Below are 26,339 nucleotides of genomic sequence, written 5' to 3' on the forward strand. Positions count from 1 at the left end.
TTTCCACACATCCATCTAAGCATACGCATCTCAGCTACACTCATTTTTTAAATATGATGTCTCTTGGCAGCCCAACATTCCTTACCATATAGTAAAGCGAGCCTAATAGTCGTCCTATAAAACTTTCCCTTCAACCGCAATGGCATTCTACGATCGCACAACACTCCAGTTGCACTTTTTCATTTCATCCACCCAACCTTTATCCTATGATTTACATCTCCATCAATTTCTCCATACTTTTGAATGATGGATCCCAAATATTTGAAATAATCATTCACCGGTATTTCTTGCTCACCAAGCTTCACTACACTCCCATCACTACTTCGTTGCTTACTAAACCGACATTCCATATATTCAGTCTTACTCTTACTCAACTTAAAACCTCTAGCTTCCAATGTCTATCTCCATAATTCTAACTTAGCATTAACCCCAGCTCTAGACTCATCAATCAAAACAATATCATCATCAAACAACATACACCACGGTACATTTTCTTGAATGTACCGTGGTGTATGTGTATTACCTTATATATATATATATTAGATTACATAATTTAACACCTTGATCATTTTGCTTTAAATTCAATTCTGACAAGGCGGATATCAACAAATCTCTAATCTCTCTACTGTCTCTGATATTGCTGAACTTTCTTTTTGGTTCTGTCTGTGGAGTCTTTCGTTTATTTTCAAGATTGTGCCAACAATTCGCCTTGATATGCCCTCTTTTGTTATAAAGAAAGCAAGTGGGGATAGGTCTTTGTCCCTGAGCATGGGTCAACATATTTGGGGTGTGAAGCAAACCACGTCCTTCGTGTCCATTTCGCCCTTGTCCACCTTGCCCCATGTTAAAATATAAAACTGTATATATATAATAATATTATATATATACATTTTTCATTTCTTTCTTTTCTGTAATTTTTTTCCTTTATTTTTATTTTTTGTCTTTATATCATCTAGTTCAGTTTGAACTAGAATGACTGTTGCTAGTCAAGTCCTGTCCAGACTTGACTAGCAATAGAGCTGTTGGACTGACACATTCCAACAACTCTAAATAGAGTAGAGTTGTTGGACGGTGTCCAACAACTCTATTGAGTCATGTATATAAAGGGGTGCAGCCCCTCTTGTATTTCATTCCAATGCTTCTTAAGCAATTGGTTTTTCATAGTACTAAATCTTGAGGAAAAGCTGCCTTGGTTTCCGTGCTCATTTGCAAAAGTGTTCACCACTTGAAGAGAAGTGTTTTATCACTTCATTTGAGAAGATTTCACATCTTGTTGTATTGTTTTTTTCTTCTTTCTTTTTCAATTTCCTTGTTTCTCTTCTATCCCTATTCTTTCTCTCCTTGTAATCGATGAATGACAATGTTAAAGTCACCATCATGCCTATGAAACTAAACGATACGAACTATGTAACATGGGCTTCAATCATGAAGCACCATATATGGGGAAAAGGCCTATGGGGGATTGTGAATGGTTCCGATTCGGAACCTAAGCTATCTCTTACTAAAAAGGAGGGAGATAAAGAGATCCCTCTATCGGAAGAAGAGAAAATCAAGGCTATTGCCTCATACAAGAAGAAATGAAAAGAATGGAGAATATCTCATGCGAAGATAATGTCATGGCTTATCAATAGCGTTGACATTAAAAAAATGCTCAAGTCTTGCCAAATTTGATCATGCCGATAAGGCATGAGAATACCTTAAGAATATGTATTCCTTTAAAGATATTGCACACGTGTGCAACCTCCAAGAAAAAGCTTGAATGATGACACAAGAAGGCAAAACTATTCGTGAATATTACAATGGGTTGTCCGAACTTTGGAAAAAACTTTTCCTTTTAAAACCAAAGTGGTATTGTGCCGAAGACATCGAGCTTCGTCAGAAACAACTCGATGCTGAACATTTTTACCAGTTTATCACTGGATTAAGGCTGGATTTTGAAACCACTAAATCGGCCCTACTTCACCGGGGAAAAATTCCTTCTATTGTTGAGACTATTAAAGAGTTAACAATGAAAGAAAATCGTCTCGGGAAAGGTTCTTTAAAATATGAAGATGATTCCGTTTTAGCTGTGTCTAGACCAGGGAATTATGTTCGATCATATAGTCCTCTTCACTTTAATCGACAAAAATGGTGACTATGATAAGAAGAAAGTTATTTGCCATCACTGTCATGAACCGGGACACTACAGGCCACAATGTTTCAAACTTAATGAGCTGAGAGAAAAAAGAGCTGCAATTGCTGGATCGGAGCCTAAAGATCAGGATGCACTAGTTTCTCTGGCCCAACTAATGGAGATTCTTCAACCTCTCATCAAAGGTGCCTCTTCCTTATCTGAAGCTTCAACCGGCGCAACAGCCTCATCTTTTTTTGATCTAGGTAAAATTTCTTGGCTCCTTGACTCTGGTGCATCTTTTCATATGACCCCAAATAATCAAAGTCTATTCAAATGTGTTAAAAATAAAACAAGTGTGTCAAAGTTCTTTACTCCTGATGGGACTTCTCTTGAAATAGAAGGAATAGGAAATTTTAAAAAAATTTATAAAACAAAGAAATTTTCTATTCAAAAAATTAGACATGTTCCTAAATTAAATTTAAATCTTTTATCTGTATCTCAAATTTCTAATGATGGGTGTAATATTTCTTTTTATTCTCATGGTTGTTTGGTACAGGATCGTCAGTAAGACAAGCTGATTGGGGAAGGCCATAGAGAAAGAGGACTCTATTACATGAATTTTTTGGAAATGCCGAAGAAAGCTTTTTGTAATAATATTCAAAAAATAGAGTTGGAACTGTGGCATAAGAGACTTGGTCACTCACATATAGCCAAAATCCAACATTTTCCAAATCTAGGGAAATTTTGTAACTCTGAATCATTTGATTGTAAAGATTGTATTCTCGGCAAAATGAAAAGATTACCATTTCAGAACATAACCTTTTTCTCTTCAAAACCACTTGAATTAATACACTCGGATGTTTGGGGTCCTGCACCAGTAATTTCTAAAGGAGGATTTGTTTACTATGTTATTTTTGTCGATGATTTCTCCTGACATACGTGGATGTACTTTCTCAAACATAAGTTTGAAGTATTTTCATACTTTCAAACTTTTCATAATATGGTTAAAAACAAGTTTCAAAATGATATTACTATTTTTCGCATAGATTCAGGGGGAGAGTTTTTATCCACAGATTTTCAAAATTATCTTAAATTGCATGACATCACACATCAAAGATCTTGTCCTTATACACCTCAACAAAATGGACTGGCAGAACGAAAACATCACCATATTATGGAAACCACTAGGACTTTATTAATAACAAATCAAGTCCCGAAAGACTTTTGGGCAGAAGTTGCCTTAACTGCCACCTATCTCATTAATAGGATGCCATCTTCTTCGTTATAAAATATCACTCCCATTGAAAAACTTATGAACATTTCTCCAGACTACTCTAGACTAAGAATATTTGGGTGCAAATGTTTCATATTTACTGACAAAAATGATAAACTTTCCTCTCGTGGGATTCTCTGTGCCTTTTTAGGATATGCTGAAAACCAGAAAGGTTATAGCTGTTTTGACTTAAAAATAATAAACTCTATATGTCTAGAAATGTTTCCTTTCTTGAAAAGGAGAGCTTCTTTGATTTTAGAAAATTAAAAGATGTCACTGAGTACTCCTTTTTGCTAGATCTAACATCAACACCTGATGAATATGACCTTGACTGTAACTTTGATGATGATCAAAGAATTATTGATCTTAATGTTGAAAATGAAGAAGTTCATGGAGATACTAGTATTCAATATTCCAGGCGACAAGAGTCTAATCCTCCATGTGCACTTAAAAAATATTCTAACATTTCAACTAGACAATCATCCCGAGTCTCGAGGCCTCCAGAAAAGTTTGTATCATACGAGTTTTTCTCACCCACATATAGGGTAGTTATTGCATTAATTCACTCATATGAAGAACCATCCACATATTTTCAAGCAAAAAATTGATATCAAATGGATAGAAGCCATGAAAGCTGAATTAGGTGCACTTGAAAAGGCTTCTACATGGAATATTTAAGATCTTTCTCCAGGGAAGAAAACTATAGGATGTCGATGGGTTTATAAAATAAAAACCAAGAGTGATGATACTCTTGAAAGATATAAAGCCTGTTTTGTAGCCAAAGGTTATGCCCAAGAATATGAGATTGATTATGAAGAAACCTTTGCTCCGGTGGCTCGTATGACAATTGTTCGAACCTTAATTGCCTTAGCTTCTATCAAAAAATAGTCTATTTTTCAAATGGATGTCAAAAATGCTTTTTTAAATGGAAAGCTAGTTGAAGAAGTATACATGGAACCCCTTCCTGGTCTAAGTATTCCTAAGGGTAAAGTCCTTCGCTTAGAAAAAGCTCTTTATGGACTTAAACAAACACTAAAAGTTTGGTATGATAGGTTTAGTCGTGTTATGATTGATATTGGTTTTCAATTCTGTATAACTGACACTGCTTTGTTTATTAAGAATTCTGATACAGAGATCATTGTGCTTCTTCTCTATGTGGATGATATGATCCTCACCGGAAGCGATAAATAGAGAGTTGAAACAATCAAAACACTTCTTAAATTTCATTTTGAAATGACTGATTTGGGCTTGTTGAGATATTTTTTAGGCATTGAAGTTGCTTATTCTCTTAGAGGATATTTATTATCTCAGACTAAATTTGCTTTTGATATTGTTTTCAGGTCTGGTATTACTGATGATAAGAAAGTTGACACTCTAGAAGTTGTTAATGTTAAAATGAAGATTGATGATGAAAAACTTCTTGCAGACCCTACTCCTTACAGATAACTTGTCAGGGCACTTTCCTATCTATCCATTACCAGACCAGATATAGCACTTGTTGTTTACACAGCAAGTCAATTTCAACATGCTCCTACTTCTGTTTATATGGGAGTAATCATGCGTATTATCAGATACATCAAGTCCTCTCTTTCACGAGGACTTTTCTTATCTTCCTCATCTTTTCTTGATTTAATTGCATATACTGATGCTGATTAGGGAGGTGATCCCAATAACAAACACTGAACCACTAGCTTTTGTGTCTTTTTAGGGGAATCATTGATCTCGTAAAGGTGTAAAAAGCGGCAGAAGGTATCTCTCTCATCCACCGAAGCTAAATACAAAGCAATGGCAACCACGATCATGGAAGTAGTTTGGCTCCGACGATTGCTTGTTGACATGGGAGCTGAAGCAACAAAGGCTTCACAAATGTGTTGTGATAACAAAAGTGCGATCTACATTGCCAGTAACAAAACATTCAACGAACGCACCAAACACATCGAAATGGATTGTCACTACGTCAGAGAGGAATATCTACACGGGATAATTGATCTGCCATATGTCACTTCAGAATATCAGTTAGCAGACTTCTTTACAAAGCCTCTCGCTGCTCCCCGATTTCACTTTCTCTTAGACAAACTTTCGCTCATTGTACCCTAAGTTTGAGGGGGAGTGTTAAAATGTAAAACTGTACATATATATAATAATATTATATTATTATATATATATATAAATACATTTTTCATTTCTTTTTTTTTGTAATTTTTTTCCTTTATTTTTATTTTTTGTCTTTATGTCATCTAGTTCAGTTTGAACTAGAATGACTGTTGCTAGTCAAGTCCTGTCCAGACTTGACTAGCAGTAGAGTTGTTGGACTGACATATTCCAACAACTCTTAATAGAGTTGTTGGACTGTGTCCAACAACTCTATTGAGTCCTCTTTCAGCTGTGTATATAAAGGGGTGCAGCCCCTTGTATTTCATTCCAATGCTTCTTAAGCAATTGGTTTTTCATATCAATAAAGAATACATTTTTATTTTTATTTTGTTTCCAGTTATACCATTTTTAAGGGTTATGCTTTAGTGTCATTCTTGACACTTGCCCTTGTGAATCTAAGCTCGTGTTTCGAAGATCCCCATTTCATTTCAGCCCTCATCCTCGACCATAAGTCACTCCTGTGGCAAAAACTTCTTGAGAATTTGCATGAGCGTGGGTTCCTTCAGAGTCATTTCGTACTGAATTAATTTAGCCCGCAACTGATCAAAAGTAGGAAGGGCAGGTAAGCACAACAGTGAAGTGACGATCATGTTATAGTCGTATCCTAATCCACTCAGAGTTTGTTGCACCATATCACTGTTACTCACTGCACATCCTATAACTGCAAGTTGGTCTGTGATAGTCTTAATCTTGTTTAGATATTCTATGATGGTTATGGAGTCTTTTCTCAGCAGCTGAAATTCCCTCTTGAGAAAAACCATCATCGCCTGTGAAACTTGTGAATACGTCTGAACCAATCTCTCCTAAAGTTGTAAGGATGTACAATTGTCAGGAATTACAACAAGAACCTCTTTCAACAAGGTAGATGTAATGTATGCAACTATTGATTGGTCTTCTCTTTCCTAGTTGAGATATTCTGCATTTTTGACATACACAATTGAACTTACCCCTTTATCATCTTTCTCTTCTCTCGCAACAATATCTAGTGTGACTGGGGTGGTTTCATTCAAGTGACCTAAGAGACCTTGGCTCCTTATAAAAGGAATGATTTGTCTCTTCCAAATCAAGAAGTTTGAGGTGATTAACTTTTTGGAAACAAGTTGATTGAGGAAACTTGAAGAAAGACTCGATTGAGAAGAATGAGAATCCATGAAGGAAAAAGAATTGAACAAGGATATTCGGGTGTTCATGAAATGCCCAGTCTACTGCCAAAGAGGTTTGCTGGTCGCCCCTTTTTTTTTTTTTTGAAGCTGATCAACCTTCGACAAACTAGCGATTAGAGACTGTTAGATTCAAAGAGAGATCAGATCTGAATTTTCCCATTAAATTATATATAATATTTAATATATAATTTTATTAATACATGTATAACCATATTTTTATATATAATATACATAATATGTATATTATATTTCATATTATATATATATATATGATTTTCCCATGACTCGGCTGATTCAGCCCATGACTCGACCGAGTTTTGTAAAAACCGAGTTCAACACATTTTTTGACCCAGTGACTGGGGAGATCCGGGCCAAGTCAACCGAGTCACTGGGTTAACCTGGCGAGTTTTTAAATTATGGAATAAACATGATAGATAGTCTCTCATCATAGAACTTAGAACTAGGTCATGAACGAGCTATGCTCATAATTATGAGTTTGTGCAGGCTTGCAGGTGCAGTTGTGCACACATGCATGTGTGCAGAATCATATCATACTATTTTCTCGCCAGTAATTGTGGTTGATGCATTTGATTGTATAAAACCTATGGATGTCATACCTTTTCTTTTTCTAATCATATATAACTTTCACTTTGGGTTCTTATGTTGAGACACAATATTTCATGCTGTCATTGTTTTTGGACAGTGGCGATGTGAACTTGTTTGATGGAATTTGTTTTGATGTGCTACAAAAATGCTTTTCACTTTTCTTCAAAAATTAAAAATTTCTACTATAATATTTCTATGATCTTCTATTCTGCACATGCTTTCATTTTATCATTCTCTTGGAATTGTTAATTATTGTTCACATATATTGTTTGCCCAATGATTGATTTGTCTTTCCTGCATACTTTCTTTGATAGGAAGATGCCCATACACTTGTTTCTAGACTGTTGGACAAATTAATGCATAGTGATAGATATGGGGATCGTCGTGGATCAGCATTTGGACTTGCAGGGGTTGTTAAGGGCTTGGGTATTCCAAGCTTGAAGAAATTTGGAATTGTCTCAGTTCTTAGGGAGGGTATGGAAGACAGGTACTTAATGTATTTGTGATATGATTATATTCATGATCATTCTTTATGTTCTGAGCTCTTTTATCACTTTTTTTGGACTTGTAGTGGGCATGGATTTTCCACTGTGTTTCAAAGCTTTTGTTTACTTGTTTCTTTTATTATTACTGGAATAAAGTTTGTGATTTGTCTTGCATAACATGATATATCATGTTGTCTTCCTTGTTTCATTCATTTTGCAAGACTATTTTGTGTATAATTGATAATTATAGGGCTCATTTCTTTCTGATGCTCGGTTTTGCTGAAAGTGTCATGCATCAGGTCTGTTACCCTGGATTTAATTTTGTAAATTATTCATTTTTTTGTCTCATGATTGCAATGAGGCATCTTGATCAAAGAATGTTCAGAATCCTATGCTTCTTTTCTCTTCCTTTTTTTGTTTCTGGGAAAATAAGATTGATCTTGTGGGACAATATGATGGCATATGCTTCATGAATTCTTATCCTTTCTAAATCATGTATCATATTAGTCTTCAACAGCATTATATATCACCTTTCCCTTCACATGCTTATCTGTTTGGTTATATTAATATTGAGAGCAATTTCTAAAAGGAATTCATCTGAGTTTTTCATTCTTCATCTATGCTTCTGATTTTTTCCCTTATTGAGCTCCTTTTGTGGATGGTGTACTTTATTATTATTGATGTTTATTATATTAAATTGTATCCTAAGTGGTTAAATTTGTAAGATGTAAATGTTTGGGAATTCAATATTGTTACCATTCTTATGCATGCTGATTGTACAGGAATTCAGCAAAATCACGTGAGGGGGCTTTACTTGGGTTCGAATGTCTCTGTGAGAGGCTTGGTCGACTGTTTGAGCCGTATGCCACAAAAACTTTATACAATAGCGATGACATTATTGTTTAGTTATTGAGTATCTATCGATGCTTAGCATTCTGTAACTTTTGTTTCTATTTCAGCTATGTAATCCAGATTTTGCCCTTGCTCCTGGTTTCTTTCTCTGATCAAGTTTCTGCCATTCGTGAGGCTGCTGAATGTGCTGCCCGTGCAATGATGTCCCAACTTAGTGGGCATGGTGTGAAGCTTGTTCTGCCCTCCCTTCTTAAGGTACTTCTTTTCATGAATACACAAGCTTAAGGCTAGTTGACCATGCTCTCTGGGATTAGATATAATGTCTTTTCTTCCTCTTGATTTGGTAAGACCCAATCATTGGTGACTTATGAACCACTATAAAGATTGCAATGTTTTTACAATACATATTGTTCTGCAATTTTAGGATCATTATACCCACATTTCACAAGCTGAAGGGTCATCTTGTATTATGAGATTTTGAGTTTTTTAAGGGTTTGGTCATTGTGATTTGCTGGCAGTGCTTATCTTACCACCTAAGTAACATGGGTACATCGGCATCCCATGCCTCCAAGTACCTGTGTTGACACAGGTAGTGTATAGGCCATGGTTGCCAGTTGAGGAAGCGGGAGCGGGAAGCGATACGGGAAGCGAGGCACTTTCAAAATTTTAGGAAGCGGGGAAGCGTGGGACCACTTAGGACCGATTTGGGAAGTGTCTCGGAAGCGACCTAGGAAGCGTCTTGGAAGCGAGGGGAAGCGAAAAAAAAAATAAAATAAATAAAAATACAAAAAAATTGAAAAAAACAGGGGAAGCGAGGGGGAAGCGTGGGGGAAGCGAGGGGGAAGCGTGATGGGAAATGCGCTTCCCATTAAAGGGAAGCGCGTCCCCCATTAAAGGGAAACGCGTCCCCCATTAAAGGGAAGCGCACTTCCCAAAAAAGGGGGACGCTTCCCCCCACGCTTCGGAAGCGCGACGTTTCGCGCTTCCGAAGCGCACTTCGGGGAAGCGCGCTTCCCCTTTTAGGTAGGCGCTTCCGGTAACCCTGGTATAGGCTGCTGTGTTCGGCTGGGGTTGGACTTGGCTCAAACCCAAGCACAGAGCTCAAAGGGTTTGACCATGAGCTCCTGCCATAAAGATGACCACATGTGTGATATCCATATGAATAATTTAGTGAAGCACACGTGATGTGTGAACAGAAGCAACTATCTCAATAATCAACATGGTCTTACAGAATTACGAATCACAAGTATGTCGACACTTTCTCTCAAAAGTTCAGTGTCACAAAATTGTCTATAGTATCATATTGAAAGAATATGAGATCTTATCCCGGCATTCTAGTGATACTATGATTGATTTCACACCTCCTTGAGCAATGTTGTCAGAGACTGATGTGCTGATGAAACTTACTTTTATTTGGTCTGTGCTGATGTTATATGTGGCACATATTTTGTCTTGAGCTACTATTTAATGTTAACCATGGTCTTCCTGTTTAAATTGGTCATGGACAAGTTAATATTAATATATGGTGCAATACTACATTATTTGTCTGTTAGTGGTTGAAAGTGCTGTTTCCTTGTACAACGGGTTTCTGTTTGCAATTTTCTCAGGGTCTGGAGGACAAAGCATGGCGAACCAAACAAAGTAGCGTTCAGCTTCTTGGAGCAATGGCTTATTGTGCACCTCAGCAACTGTCTCAGTGCCTCCCGAAAATTGTACCCAAACTTACTGAGGTTGTCACTTTTATAATCTCAGATTTTCAGTAAAGTTTTTTGGCAGTTTCTCCTTTATCATTCACGGTGTGTTCCAAAAATTGATTAAATATGTTTTATAGGTATTGACAGACACACATCCCAAAGTTCAATTAGCTGGGCAGATGGCCTTGGAACTGGTGATTCCATAATTTATCTTAATATTGTGCATTACTTACATTCCATCCTCTGCTCATAATTGATGTATCTGCTCCATTTAGGTCGGAGGTGTGATCAGGAATCCTGAGATATCATCTCTAGTTCCTACCCTTTTGTTGGGTCTTACAGATCCTAATGAATACACAAAGCACTCGCTTGATGTCCTTCTTCAGGTCGGAAAATGATAACTGTTTTTTATTTGTTGTTTTCTCAGCATTTTTATGTTTTTAGTCCTTAATTTCTTGTTTCCATATTTGACTTGTTCATTTCTGGTGCATTCACTGTAGACTACTTTTGTCAACTCGATAGATGCACCGTCGCTTGCACTATTGGTACCTATAGTGCATCGTGGTCTAAGGGAACGGAGTGCAGATACCAAGAAAAAAGCAGCACAGATTGTTGGGAATATGTGCTCATTAGTGACAGAGCCTAAGGACATGATTCCTTACATAGGTCTGCTCCTTCCTGAAGTAAAAAAGGTAATGTCATACCATTTTTTAAGTTCTACATTTTGTAAACTATGAATACTTTATTGCTTAGATGTACAGTTTCTTTGTTCAAGCAGGTTCTTGTTGATCCTATCCCAGAAGTTCGTTCTGTTGCCGCTAGAGCTCTTGGATCACTTATAAAGGGCATGGGTCAGGAACATTTCCCAGACCTGGTACCCTGGTTGCTGGATACTCTCAAGTCAGATAACAGTAACGTGGAGCGTTCTGGAGCTGCCCAAGGATTGAGTGAGGTTTGCAACTAACAATTTACTGCACAATGTGCATAGGGATTTAGGTATCAAGCTAAATTTGATTTGAATTTCTCAATCTTATTGTAGGCCAGTCTTTCTTGTCTACCAATGCTGTCATAATGTCATGTTAATTCTTTCAAGCATTTACGTTTGCTTGGTTGTATGCCAGTAGAAAGAAAACAGGAAAACGATATTTTTGAGTATTCTTTATCATATTGCTGGGAATATTTAGCTTGTAATTTGTGGTTTTCATTTTAATTTCTTACTCATTCTTAAGTGGTCCAGTGGCAGTTTTTTGTCATCTTAACTGACATTTATGGAGCTTGTAAATGTCATACTCATGTCGATGATCATTATTGATCATTGTTTTTCTGGAAAGCAGTAGAACCTCCATAAGTGGTTACCTTTTCCAATGAATGGCTGATAATTATATAGTTGAATGGTTAGTGCCCCACATTGCTGGAGCTACAATTTGGCCTAGAAATTTGAAAACAAGGCGATTTTGTTGTAGACTTCAACAACTGAAATGTTTCATATTTTATCATGGTTTATTATTACTTTTTTCTTTTTCCCCAGATTGATATATTAATCTATCTGCATATTTCCGACTCTTGCAAGTTTGAATTGTGGGACCTTAATTATCCTAACTACTAAATGCCAAAGTGTCTTGATATGAATTGGCAAACCTTGCTTGAACCTAGCCCATTGCCTTTATTGCTGCTAGTTTTAACAGTTGCGAAAGTGGGTTCCTCTTGAGTCCATTGTCAACCAAGAATGCCTACAAGATGGAATGGAAAATTTTCTACGAGCCCCTGTAAGATGGAATGGACAATTTCCTGCAAAACCATTTTTTCTTTTGTCATATCTTTAGAATAGGTTAGAGCACAGTGTTCAGTCTATCGTGGCTTTGAGAAAACATCCTATTGGGTAGATTGTAGAATGCCAAAGAGAATCTTCTTATCTACTTTTTTGGCAAATTCACTCAAGTCATTAGCCCACGAATAAGTTTCTTTAATTATCATTTTTCTGGAGCTCATCTTGGTTATTTTCTAGTTGTCTGAAGAAACTTGTTTTATTCGGGCTTATGTATGTGTCATTCAGGTGATAGTATTCTAGTCTTGGAGAGGCATGCTCAATAGAACTTGAATTAATTTCTTTTTTGCACAACATCAAGAAACCATTTGGCAATTTTTAAAAGGAAAAACCGAACTGAAAGATCAAAAAAGGAAATTCTCGCATAACACCATATAAATAATATGACAATATAATTTCTGTCTGCATTAGCATTAATGGCATTTGGTTGTATTTATTGTGAGAAATTCAGCATTGCCTACTATGTAACTTGGATTATTCTGGTTGTATTCTTTTACATTGCAGGTTTTGGCAGCACTAGGTAAGGAATATTTTGAGCAAATTCTTCCAGACATCATTCGTAACTGTTCTCATCTAAAGGCATCTGTACGAGATGGGTACCTTACACTGTTCAAGGTAATATTAAAATAACAGATAATAAAAAATATGAGCACCAAATGAACGCTGCTTATCATATCAAGTTTTCCATTGGTACAGTATCTACCAAGGTCTTTAGGTGACATCTTTCAAAATTACCTACAACAAGTGCTGCCTGCTATTTTGGATGGTAAGTTGGCTTATCTTAGTCTTTACCTCACCTAGCAGAAAGCTTTATGCTAAGTTTTCTCTCTTAATGCAGGCCTTGCCGATGAGAATGAATCTGTGCGTGATGCGGCCCTCAGTGCAGGGCATGTGCTGGTTGAACATTATGCAACAACGTCTGTAATCATATTTGACTTTTAGAACAATGCAATGATCTATATCTTGTTAAGCATTTTATCTTCTTCCTGACTGATGGCTCTGTCAATGCCTAATCAGGTCATTGCCCCTTTTGCTTCCCGCTGTTGAAGATGGTATTTTCAGTGACAATTGGCGAATCCGGCAGAGTTCTGTTGAGCTTCTTGGTGATCTTCTTTTCAAGGTTGATCTTATATTACATGCGTCTTAGATTTGTAAGAATAAATCCTGGTACCAGTTCCTGTTTCATTGTCTGAGGCACTTTATGCTGTTATGCAGGTTGCAGGAACATCCGGCAAAGCAACTCTTGAGGATGGAAGTGATGATGAAGGTTCAAGTACTGAGGCACACGGCCGTGCAATCATTGATATTTTAGGAAGAGATAAGCGCAATGAAGTTCTGGCTGCTGTTTATATGGTCAGAACAGATGTCAGCCTTTCAGTTCGTCAGGTTGCCAACTTGCCTTTTAGACACTACCATGAAATTTATTGCTGCTTGGTACACCCATCTGTGTGTACTTTTGTGCAGCCTTGGTTTCTCAAACATTAGCAACATACTTGTGATATTTTCTTGACTTAATAATCACACTTGCTTCTTGTATAGGCTGCGTTACATGTATGGAAGACAATTGTAGCAAATACTCCTAAGACACTGAAGGAAATAATGCCAGTTTTAATGAATACACTTATATCATCACTGGCCTCCTCGTCATCTGAAAGACGCCAGGTTGGTCTTTGCATGGGAGGATGAAGATTTGATGCTTTGATTTGCAACACTTTCCATACCTTATGCTTGGCATATTTTTAGGTTGCGGGAAGATCTCTTGGAGAGCTTGTTCGGAAGCTTGGAGAACGTGTCCTGCCACTGATTATACCAATTCTTTCTCAAGGATTGAAGGATACAAACCCAAGTCGGAGACAAGTATGTTTATGCATGTCAACATTCTGAAAGTGCTGTAATGTTAGTGGTTCCATGCTTGTTCTGCATATCTTTTTTTTTCTTTTTTTGGTATGTGTTTGTATGCTTTCAATCTATGCTGGATGAATTCTTATAAACCCTTTTTATCTACCCAAGTTGGTTGATTAAATGATTTTTCAGCTATACATGCATACATGTGCATGTGTGTATGCACACATGAGTGTTAAGGGTTATGATACTAATGGGTTTCTGATTACTACATCAAGTTTTATCTTTGCTTCTTTCTATGTTTCTAAGTTTAATAATTTCAAGATTTGTCTCCATACTAGACACTTGTCTTTAATCATATGTCACTTAGAGGTATTTACTAGTTCTAATAAATTTCTTGATCGTGAGTCTAATGTTAATTAAAGTTGCTTATATTCTTGCTTGATATTGTCTTTGCATATGCATTTAGGGGTCAGAAAACCAAATATGAAGGGTATGATCAGATAACACATGGGCGGACATGCAACATTGCACTTAATTTTACAACATTTAGAAGGTTTCTTTGTGAAGCCTTGTATTGAAGCTTAGCCTACACAATTTTCTTGCAGTGATGCTTGTTCAACGAACCACATTTATATGCAGTGGTATTAAACATCTTCATTAAATTTGACTTGTAATTTTGTCTACTGAAAATCTGAAGTATCATCAACCCAACTTGGGATGGTAGCTTGATGTTGCCTGCGTAGGTTTCAGTCTAGTTGCTGGAACTTAGTAAAACTTGCAGTTGCATGTATCCCTAAGTATCCCAGGTCATTATTTTGTTAAATCCAATCATTATTACTTCTACTCATTGTAAGATGGTGATGGTTGTATATCCTTGACATGCTTGCATTGGGTTACTGTTGCAGCTAACTGTGCTAAATTGGATACTTCTCTTCTCTGCCTATTTCATTTTTGTCAATCCGTTTTGCTTATCTTTATCCAACTTTCATATTAAGCGTTCTTGTTGGTCAGTTGAATATATTGTTGACATAATAAACATTCAAAAGTGCCCCTAATGGGCACTACCTATTACATAATGTGAAATGACAAAATTACCCCTAATGGGTATTACCTATTACAAGTACAAGAAATATATATACATATTTATATGTATATATACAGTCATATTATATAGGTGTATATATATATATACACACACACACACCTATATATACGTTCTAACACTCCCTTTCAAACTTATAGTTTAATCACTGAAAGTTTGTCAACTAAGAAATGAAAACATGGAGAAGGAAGTGCCTTTGTGAAGAAGTCAGCAAGTTGAAATTCTGATGCAGCATATGGTAGGATAATGGTCTTAAGATACTTTTCACAGACATAATGGCAATCCATCTTGATATGTTTGGTCCGTCAACAATGTAGATGGCACTTTTAATATCACAACATAACTTTGAGGGTGACTGCGTATACACTCCCATGTCTTTTAACAATCTTCTCGACCACACAATTTCAGATGTTGTAGTGGCCATGGCACTCAGATTTAGTTGTTGATAAAGATACTTTTTGTTGCTATTATTTTCAAGACACTAACGAGTCACCTACAAACACAAAAAAACCCATAGTTGAGCATCTATCATTAGGATCCTCTCCCCTGGCATCATATATCTTCATTTCAGGGGTGTCCACCCTTTTTCATCTATAATTCCAAACCTATCAATAATGTCAGTATCAAACTTGGATTGAAATAATAAATAACCACGGACAGAGTATGCAACCTTAATCCATATAAAGTACCTAAGAAAACCTAGATTGATCATTTCAAAACTTTATTTTAAAATATTTTTAATATAATTAATTCCCTGATTGCCCCCTCCAGTGGTAATAGTGTCGTCAACATAGAGAAGAATAACGACATTTGCATTATATTTCTTAACAAACATAGCAGTATCAGTTTAAAATCAAATTTAATCATAATGAAATTGAATTTATCATATCAGGCTTTATGTGAATCATGAACCTTTCATGTTGGAATTTCATATCCTGATGTAGGATCCATATATATTTATTTTAATTTTCTATTTAAAAATGCATTTTTGACATTCATCTAATAGATGTGTCAATTCCTAATATTAGTTATAGCTATAAGGGTTCTGACAGGGGTCATCCTAGTTATCGTTATAAATGTTTCATCGTAGTCTATACCATATTCTTGGGAATAACCCTTGGCAACTAATCTATCCTTATATCGTTCAAGAGAACCATCACTCTTGGTTTTAACCTTGTACACTCTTCTACTACCTCTAAACTTTTTTCCTTTAGATAAAGCTGTTATTTGTCATGTGTTAGATTTTTCTAAAGCATCAACTTTTATGTTCATGGATTCTATCCATTTTGGGTGGGGTTTGGCTTGTTTATAATAATTGGGTTCAAAATAAGAATTTTTTTTGGCTATGTATTCTCTATACTGAGGAGAAAAAGTTTCATAGGATACAAATCTATATGGGAGTCTAGATTCTCTAGTGAATCTCCTAAGGTTACTAGATTCCTATGACTCAAGGCTAGAATATTTGTCTAAGGCATTGGGCTGATTATCATTACCCCTTCTGCTATATTGAAGAATGACATGATTACTTCTATCTACATCATGGTTCACATCACCAGGAGTATTTAGTTAATGTTCATTCAAATGATCAATACTTAAAGAATCTTATCTTTAGGAAGCAATTCAAACAAGAAAGAGTAATTGTTAGTTTTTCTTAGACACATTTTAATTAAAAAAAAAACTTTTTTTTCTAAAAAAGGTCACGTTTCTAGAGATATAAAGTTTATCATGGTGAAGATCATAACATCTAAATCCTTTTTGGGTTTTTTCGTATCTGAGAAAAACAGATGAAATTTATCTAGGAAATAATTTATTATTTTTTGTTGCTAAGAACAAGCATTTGCATCCAAAAGATCTTAATCTAGAATAATCAGGAAAATTTTTATAAAGTTTTTCAAGAGGTGTAATGTTTTAAAGCTTGACAGAAAAAATCCTATTTATGAGATAAACAACGGTAAGTGCGGCTTCGGCCCAAAATTCCTTTGGGACATTTTCTTTTAATGAGAAGGGTTTTAATAGTTTCTATGATATGCCTATGTTTTCTCTAAGCCAAGCCATTTTGTTGAGAGGTATAAGCCTAAGATCTTTGGTGTATGTTTCCATTTAATTCTAAATACTTTTTGAAATCATTTGACATAAACTCTTCCCTTGAATCAGAGCGAAAAATGGTTATATTGGGGATTTAAATAAATAATTTACTAAGTTGTGAAAGGATTTAAAATTTTTGAATACTTCAATTTTGTGCCCAAGAAAATAAATCCATGTGCATCAAGAATAATCATCAACAAAGATTACATAATAAACCTAACCACTCGTAGATACAATTAGTGTTGGACTCCGTACATCCGATTGTATTAATTTAAGTGGTTTAGTAGAAAAAATGTTCTCTCTTGAAAGTGAATGACCATTTTTTCAAGAATACAATCAGTGCATTCAAAATTTTCATTACAAAAATTTCTCAAATGAGGTAAATTGAATAATTTGGATATGCTAGGATGACCTAGCCTTTGATGCTACAAAACAATATCCAAATTTTATACATTGTAACAAATGTATTTTTAGGAATCATAAATTGATCCATGCAGTAGAGATCTCCCTCTCTATGGTTTTACCCAATATGCATGGCAGACTGGAGATCCTGCACCAAACATTGGTATGATAAAATGAAGATTCTACAACAATGTTTGGCTATTTGAAAAACGAAAAAAAATATTTAGATTAAATTTTGAAACAAATCTAATTTTCGGTATAGAAAAATTTTAAGATTTTTTAAAATCACCAATCCCTTTTATGCAGGAGAGGATTCATCGACAGTGAAACATTAGATATACTTGAATTACTTCTACATTCGAAAAGTAAATAATTATGAGGGGTCATATGGAAGGAAGCACCAGAATCCAAGAGCCAAGGAATTTTTATTGGAAGAGAATATTAGAAGACTGCGACACCTGTGACGGAAGAAGATGAACCTTTGAAAAACGGTTGTAGGCCCTCCACTAGTTGGGACCTTAGTTTTCAAAAGTTGCACCTAGGCTTCGCCTAGGCTGGCTAAGCGTAGGGCCACCACCTAGGCTTATGGGTCTAGGCGGTAGGGCCTTGTTTTTTTATCTAGGTTGTTCATGCCTAAGCTGCAAGGACATAGTTGTCATGTTTTTTCAATTTTTTTCTTTTTCTTCTTCCTCCCACCTCAAAAGCTTTATTTTTTTATTCTTCCCTTTTCTTCTTTTGTTTTTCTTTTTTACCTTAATTTTTTTTCTTCTTCCTCCTCCTTTCACCCCTTTGCTTAATTGTCAAAGGCGGAGCCTAGGCACCGCCTAGGCGGCCTAGCTGAGGTAGTTTCTCGGTCTGATGCGCAGTTGCGCACACACACACACGCACATATATATATATATATGTTTTCTATGTAATTGTATATAACTATATATATTAACATATCATAAACATATATTATAAATTTATAATATTATATATTTATATTATATATATATAATTATATATATATACATATTTGTGTCCTTAATTCATATATAATCTATAAGCGTATGAGTTATCTATTTGATTGTTTTTATGTAATATAATTGCTTTACAATGTTCGACATGTTATTGTCTATTGCTTAGTGTTGATTGATTTTATCTTGTATACATGTTATTAATTTTAGTAGTTTGTTTATATATTTTGTATGTTTTTCTTAATTTTTCTTTTTATTTGGGGTACCGTCTGAAATGAGATATGTGGAAGTACAAATAGTGCTATAAGCACTTACAATGTCCACCAACGGACAAACAAAAGAGATAATAGCCAAGTCCACAAAGGGACAACACAACACAAAATATAAATGCCTCTTTATTGAAAGAGAGGGAGCTCTCAAGAATGAAAATATACAAAGGGGTTCACCCCTATTTATGCAAATAAAATGAGAGAAGGGGGAGGCCAAATGGCCTCAAAAGAAGAGCCACAAAGGGGGCTCCCATGGAGTCGTTGGGAGCCCCCAACGACTCAATGGTGAGGCCCCCTTAAGTGGGTAAAAAGGAAGAAAAAAAATAAATGCAAAAAATAAAAAGAGGAGAAAAACAAGTACCCCTATTGGGTACATGTGGAATGACTAAAATACCCCTATCGGGTATGATTGAATATATATATATATATATATTGATTACATGTATTTTTACACCGTCTAGTCCGCCTAGGCCTCGCCTAGTGTTTTTAAGGGCTCACCGCCTAGGCTCCGCCTAGCGCGTTTGACAACTAAGGTTGGGGCAACAACATGGTTCCAATGGATTTGAAATCTCCATTGGTTTCACTCTTATCTTCATATGATGCATCTATGCTCACCACGCTTCGCTCATTATTTCCTTTAAATCCTAGTCAATAGGGCTTAATGTGCTCCATTTTTTCACAATTATGGCATATAATCTTATTTCTTTTTTTATCATTACGTTGCCTCCCAAAATTGAGTCTTGTGAAGTGAGGAGGTTTATATGTATTAATGTTGCCATCGTGTCTTTGGACCACCAACACATTATCTTTAGTTTCCTTGGGCTTGGTTATGGTCTTCAATTTAGTCTCTTCCATACATACTTTGGCCAACACATCATGAAGGTGTGAGGCTCATCTTTCTCACGATGAGTGATTGTGACCCTCACATGTTCGAATTCGGGTCTAAGGCCTTGCATAAATTGAAAAAATTGCTCTTCTAAGTTTTATTTTTTTCTTAAACGAGCATCAATGGGTGTGTCCTAAATAGGCTCTTACTTCATTTGATCCCAAAGTCTTTTTAAAGATCCATAGTATTCCCGCACACTTTTGTTACCTTGTGTAAACTTATGAATCTTGTTACATATTTCCCACTTATGTGCTACATCTCTTTGGGTATATGTTTGCTTGATAAAGTCCAAGTCTCATTCACTATTTTAAGTTTAAGATATTCTCGCATGGCTCCTCACACATGCTTCCCATGAAGAAAGAGAACACTTTAGCATGGCCTAGTTCCCATGCCTTATTGGTGTTTTTATAATCCAAGAGAGCTTTGTCTCTCTTATTTCTTTTGAGAGTCTCTTCTTTAGTTGTACCATCTTCTCCCACGACAACCTTAGTAAGAATAGGTTGAGGTTTCAAAGTAGAACTATCAACTAAGTGCCACAATTCTTTCCCAACTAAGTTTCTCTTCACCGCGGTAGCCTACATGTTAGATCTTCACTGTCCACAACACTATCTTCAAATACAAATTACAACCAAAGAACACCAAGGCTCTAATATCATGTAATGAAAGAAGAAAAAACAATACAAAAGTGTGCCTCGTATGGGCTTACAAAAACACAAAGACCACTTATGGGTCAATACAAGAACACATGCACATTAGCCACTTAGGGGCCAAGAACACAAGTAAAAATATAAGATTTATTAGAAACCAAAGTGTTTGAGAAAACATCCTTTACAAGAAGGGGTTCAACCCCTTTATACAAGGGGAGAGCCACGAGGCCATTGAGAGCACCCCCAATGACTCTAATGGCTAGGGCATTATAAAGATTATAATGCCCTTAGCCAAAAAGAAAAAGATAAAAATAAAAAAAAGTCAAAAGTGCTGCTAATGGGCACTGCCTAGTACATAATGTGAAATGACAACATTACCCCTAATGAGTATTTCCTATTACAAGTACAAGATATATATATATATATACATATTTATTTGTATATATACAACCATATTATATAGGTATATATAGCTATATATACACCTATATATACATTCTAACGGGTACATGCTTATATAAGATTATATTGTAATGAAATATGCGGAAAAGGAAAGTATGTCCTACAATGGACATTCACACATAGAAATCAAAGAACAAGTCCAAAAGAGGACATACACAAAAGCCAATAATGGCTAGAAAGCATAAAATCTTATAAAGTCACAAAGAGGCTTGAAGAAGCCACACCTTACAAAGGGGGAGACCCCACTTATTTATAGGCAAGAGAGAAGTGAGGGAGAGTTAGAGAAAATAGAGAGAGAGGGACCATTGGGAGTCCCAACAAGGAGTCGTTGGGCTCCCAACGGTCACAATTGTGACCGTTGGGGGCCCAACGACTCTTTGTTGGGGCCCCCAATGGCTGTGCATTTAATGCACAAAAAGAACAAAAAAAAGAAACAAAAAATAAATAAGAAAAAAGGAGAAAGAAAAAGGAAAAAGAAGAAACTAAAAAAAGACTACAATGCCCCTATTGGGCGAGTTTACAGAACTACCCCTTATCGGGTAGTGTGTGATAAACATATATATATATATATATATATATATATTGATTACATATATTTTAACACCATCCCTCAAGCTTTACGGGGATACAACTGAAAACTTATTGAGAAGAAACATGAAACGAGGAGCAGCAAGGGCTTTGGTGAAGAAGTCCGCCAACTGGTACTCGGATGTGACGTAGGACAGTGCTATGGTGCCTTTTAGGTATTCATCTCGAACATAGTGGCAATCCATCTTTATGTGTTTAGTACGCTCATGGAAGGTGTGATTGCTTGCAATATAGATAACACTCTTGTTATCGCAACACATCTTCGAAGGAACTGAGATGATGATGCCCATATCACTGAGGAGACTTCTAAGCCACACAAGCTCCATGGTTGTAGTGGTCATTGCACGATACTCCACTTCTGTTGAGGACAATGACACTTTGTGCTGCTTCTTGCATCTCCAAGAAATCATCGAGTCACCTAGGAAAACACAAAAACCAGTGGTTGAGACTCTATCATTGGGATTTCCTCCCCAATCAGCATTTGTATAAGCAAATAAATCAAGAGATGATAAAGAGGAAAGAAAAATTCCCTTAGTTATGGTGTCTTTAATATATCTGACAATCCTTAAGACTGCACTCATGTGCACAGTTGTGGGTGCATGTTGAAACTGACTGACGAAGTGAACTGCATGAGCTATGTCTGGCCCACCGAGTGATGGATAAGTATGTCAGAGACCCAACGAGTTGACGGTACAGAGTAGAATTCTCGAGAAGTGTCCCATCTTCCAGCCTTAGCTTTGCATTGATAACCTCAGGGGTTTCTGTCTTCTTATCATCTGAAATTCCAGACTTGGAATAAATGTCAGCGGCAAGTTTCATCTGAGAGAGAATATACCCTCGGGGAGAATAGGCAACTTCAATACCTAGAAAATATCTTAAGAAACCAATGTCAGACATGTCAAAATTTTCTTTTAAATTTTTCATAATATCATGGATTTCTTGCTCATCACTTCCAGTGATGATCATATCATCAACATATAGTAGTAGAATAACTACAGAGGACTCTGCACTTTTCACAAACGACGCAGTGTCAGTATAACATGAACGAAAATTTAAGCTAGTCATTACATTGCTAAATATGTCATGCCAAGCCTTTGGAGCTTGTTTTAACCCATATAGTGCATTTTGAAGTTTAAGAATTTTATTTTCACCAATAGATACTCCTGGTGGAGGATCCATATAGACCTCTTCACTTAGTTCGCCATTAAGAAATGCGTTCTTAACATCCAATTGATAGATAGGTCATTTTTTAACGGATGCAACCGCAATAAGAGTCCTAACACTAGTCATTCTAACTACGGGAGCGAAGGTTTCTTCATAGTCTATTTCGTACTCTTGAGCATATCCTTTGGCTACCAACCTAGCTTTATAACGTTCTAATGACCCATCACTTTTAGTTTTAATTTTGAAGACCCATCTACATCCAATAAACTTCTTTCCAGCGGGTAACGAAGTTATTTTTCAAGTTTTAGCCTTTTCAAGGGCACTAAGTTCTAGTTTCATGGCTTCAACCCATTGAGGAATGTTTTTTGCTTCATTATAGTGTGATGGTTCATGATAAGAGTGTAATGCAATTAGGCATGCCCTATATTTAGGTGTTAGGGACTCATAGGAAACAAACCTATTAGGAGGATTGGAGATTCGACTAGATCTCCTTAAAGAGGTTTCTTCTATATTGGAATTTTGAGAATATTTTTCTAAAACACTTATGGGAGCTTCTTGACCACGCCTAGCATAGGTTTGAATAGACCTATTCTCAAAATTATTACTTTCATTTTCAACATTACTAAGAGGAGTATCCTCTAAATCATTAGGAACTTCCTCTTCGTGAGGAGTCACATCTTCTTGAGAGAGAAGATCAAATAAGAAAGCATATTCGCTTTCATCAATATCTTTATTTTTCTTAAAGCCGTTCTCATTTTCTAAAAAGATAACATCTTTGGATACATATAGTTTGTTGCTTTTGGGGTCGAAGCACCTAAAACCTTTTTGATTTTCTCCATATCCTAAGAACACACATTCAATAGCTTTGGGAGATAACTTATCTCTTTTATGTGTAAGGACAAAACACTTACACCCAAAAATTCTTAATCTATTAAAATTGGGTGTTCTTTCAAAGGGTTTTTCATATGGAGATATATTTTGTAGGGATGAAGATGTCATTCTATTTATCAAATAAGTGGAAGTTAAGGCGGCTTCGACCCAATAGCATTTTGGAATTTCTTTGGAAATGAGAAGAGTCCTAGTGGTTTCCAAGATGTGTCTATGCTTTCTTTCGGCTAAACCGTTTTGTTGGGGAGTCCTAGGACATGACCTTTGATGACAAATACCATTGATTTCTAAGTATTCTTGAAATTCATTTGATAGATATTCTCCACCGGAATCGGATCGAAGAATGGAGATATTACTTGAAAATTGGATTTTAGATTGAGAAAATAGATCTACACATATCGAGTGTAGTCATCAATGAAAGTAACATTATCCTCCTTTTGATATGACCAGAGAAGGACCCCAAACATCCGAATGGACTAATTCAAAGGGTCTTTTGGACACAAATGTCCTATTTGGAAAAGGGGTGGATTTCATTTTTCCAAAAATACAACTCTTGCAAACAAAATGTTTCTCATTACAAAATTTCTTTGCAAAAGGAAAGGAGTACATTTTTGAGAAGCTTGGATGTTCAAGTCTTTGATGCCAAGTTTCAATATTTTTATCTTGGACATGATTACAAAATGAGTTAGTGGGAAGTTTCAAATTGTTCATGTAGTAGAGATCTCCCCTCCTATGGCCTTGCCCAATCAGCTTCCCAGACTGGAGATCCTGTATAGAGCAATCCTTGGTTAAAAAGGAGATTTCACATCCATGATCACATATTTGAGAAACAGATAACAAATTTAAATTAAGTTGAGGTACTACCCTTACGTTTGGCACAAAAAAATCTTTTGAAAAGTTTAAAGTTCCAAAACTTTTAACTTGTAAGGAGGTACCATCGGCGGTAGAAACAAACGAATTTTTGGAGTTGTTACATACATTGGATAGTCCATTTTCAATAGGGGTCATATGAAAGGATGCTCCAGAATCAAGAATCCAAGAAGGCATACCTGGAGGAGAGGAAGAGACAATGGCGGCTCCCGAAGTTGACGACGATTTGAGTAGAATTTGAAGTGCTTCAGATAGTTGAGCAAGCGAAAAGGACTCTTTCCCTTTCATTGGCTCCTCCTTCTTTTGTGAAATTTCTTCAATAATAACAACTTTACCTTTTGGAGGTTCATTTGTCTTCGGACAATTAGGTCTTATATGACCCGGTTCTTGACAATGATGGCAAATGACTTTCCTATAATTTCCATTATAGTTATTTTGCCTCCCAAAGTGTGGAGGCTTATAAGCTTTCATATGATTGCCGGGTTTAGACACGGCAAGAACTTCATCTCCTCCTTTAATCATGCCAAGACGTGTTTCTTCTTGGCATATTTCGGCTATGGCATCTTCCAATGGAAGAGGTTTAGATCTATGAAGAAGGGAGGATCTAACTTGTTCATATTCGGGCCTAAGCCCATGTAAAAATTGGAAAAAGTGTTCTTTTTCCATTTGTTCTCTTCTCATTTCCACATCTTCACTAGATACCCATTTGGGTTCAAGAAGGGATAGCTCATCCCATAAGGGTCCAAGAGTGCTATAGTAATCTCTGACACTCATTTCACCTTTCTTAATGGTACGGATTTTTTCTTGGATAAAGAATGGACGAGCAAGGTCTTTTTGGGTTTACATACCTTTCATAAAGAACCATGCTTCATTTGCTAGGCGGAATTTAGCAATGTTGGCGTAAATCTTTAGCTCCACGTTGTTCATGAACCATGCAAGAATTTTTGCATGCTTACTTTCCCAATCTTCTACCTTCGATTGGTGATCTTCAATAGCCTTCATGCGAGCATTTCCTTCTAGAGCTTTTTCTTGATCATCATCCATTTTCGTAAGTTGAAGTTGAGGTTCCCTAATGGTGCCTATAACATATCCCCAAAGTTTTTTACCTTTAAGGTTGTTCTCCATGGCGGCGGCCCACATCATGTAGTTACTACCATTAAGCTTGAAGGAGAGATCAATCTTTTGTTCTCCTTCCATCATATAATCAAGAATGGAGGACAAACCAAGAGAGAGGAATAACTATAAAACTAGCTATATGAATCAAGAGCACAACCAAGGCTCTGATACCATGTAATGAAATATGCGGAAAAGGAAAGTATGTCCTACAATGGACATTCACACATAAAAATCAAAGAACAAGTCCAAAAGAGGACATACACAAAAGCCAATAATGGCTAGAAAGCATAAAATATTATAAAGTCACAAAGAGGCTTGAAGAAGCCACACCTTACAAAAGGGGGAGACCCCACTTATTTATAGGCAAGAGAGAAGTGAGGGAGAGTTAGAGAAAATAGAGAGAGAGGGACCATTGGGAGTCCCAACAAGGAGTCGTTGGGCCCCCCAATGGCTGTGCATTTAATGCACAAAAAGAACAAAAAAAAGAAACAAAAAATAAATAAGAAAAAAGGAGAAAGAAAAAGGAAAAAGAAGAAAAGTAAAAAAAGACTACAATGCCCCTATTGGGCGAGTTTACAGAACTACCCCTTATCGGGTAGTGTGTGATAAACATATATATATATATATATATATATATATATATATATATATATATATATATATATATATATATATATATATATATATATATATATTTTAACATATATTTCCTTGTTTTTGGTTTTTGAAATGTGATTATCAACCGTAGTTACTGGAAGCGCTACTAAGTGGGAATCATGATTTCCAAGTGGGAACCAGGGGCAGCTTAGAATCATGCTTCCTATACATGAGAATCGTGATTCCCCAACAACAGAATTGTGATTCCCATACACATGAATCCCGAATCCCATC

General features: G+C 36.1%; 1 protein-coding gene across 3 annotated transcripts in view; it reads left to right on the forward strand.

The window, feature by feature from the left end:
• LOC149819311 (protein ILITYHIA-like) overlaps window positions 1-26,339 on the forward strand; it is a 139,057-nt gene that overhangs the window by 91,554 nt on the left and 21,164 nt on the right. For all 3 annotated transcript variants that reach the window (XM_089985129.1, XM_089985130.1, XM_089985131.1), the window contains 15 exons: window positions 7,624-7,796; window positions 8,577-8,654; window positions 8,754-8,901; window positions 10,254-10,376; window positions 10,478-10,534; window positions 10,616-10,726; window positions 10,841-11,032; window positions 11,119-11,292; window positions 12,670-12,780; window positions 12,862-12,931; window positions 13,004-13,082; window positions 13,183-13,285; window positions 13,381-13,551; window positions 13,705-13,827; window positions 13,909-14,022. In XM_089985129.1, coding sequence (XP_089841255.1) covers window positions 7,624-7,796; window positions 8,577-8,654; window positions 8,754-8,901; window positions 10,254-10,376; window positions 10,478-10,534; window positions 10,616-10,726; window positions 10,841-11,032; window positions 11,119-11,292; window positions 12,670-12,780; window positions 12,862-12,931; window positions 13,004-13,082; window positions 13,183-13,285; window positions 13,381-13,551; window positions 13,705-13,827; window positions 13,909-14,022 — 1,827 coding nt within the window. The remainder of the gene's footprint in view (window positions 1-7,623; window positions 7,797-8,576; window positions 8,655-8,753; window positions 8,902-10,253; window positions 10,377-10,477; window positions 10,535-10,615; window positions 10,727-10,840; window positions 11,033-11,118; window positions 11,293-12,669; window positions 12,781-12,861; window positions 12,932-13,003; window positions 13,083-13,182; window positions 13,286-13,380; window positions 13,552-13,704; window positions 13,828-13,908; window positions 14,023-26,339) is intronic.

This window comes from Nuphar pumila, chromosome 13 (genome assembly GCF_984573655.1).
Source record: "Nuphar pumila chromosome 13, dmNupPumi1.hap1.1, whole genome shotgun sequence".
Lineage (NCBI taxonomy): Eukaryota > Viridiplantae > Streptophyta > Magnoliopsida > Nymphaeales > Nymphaeaceae > Nuphar > Nuphar pumila.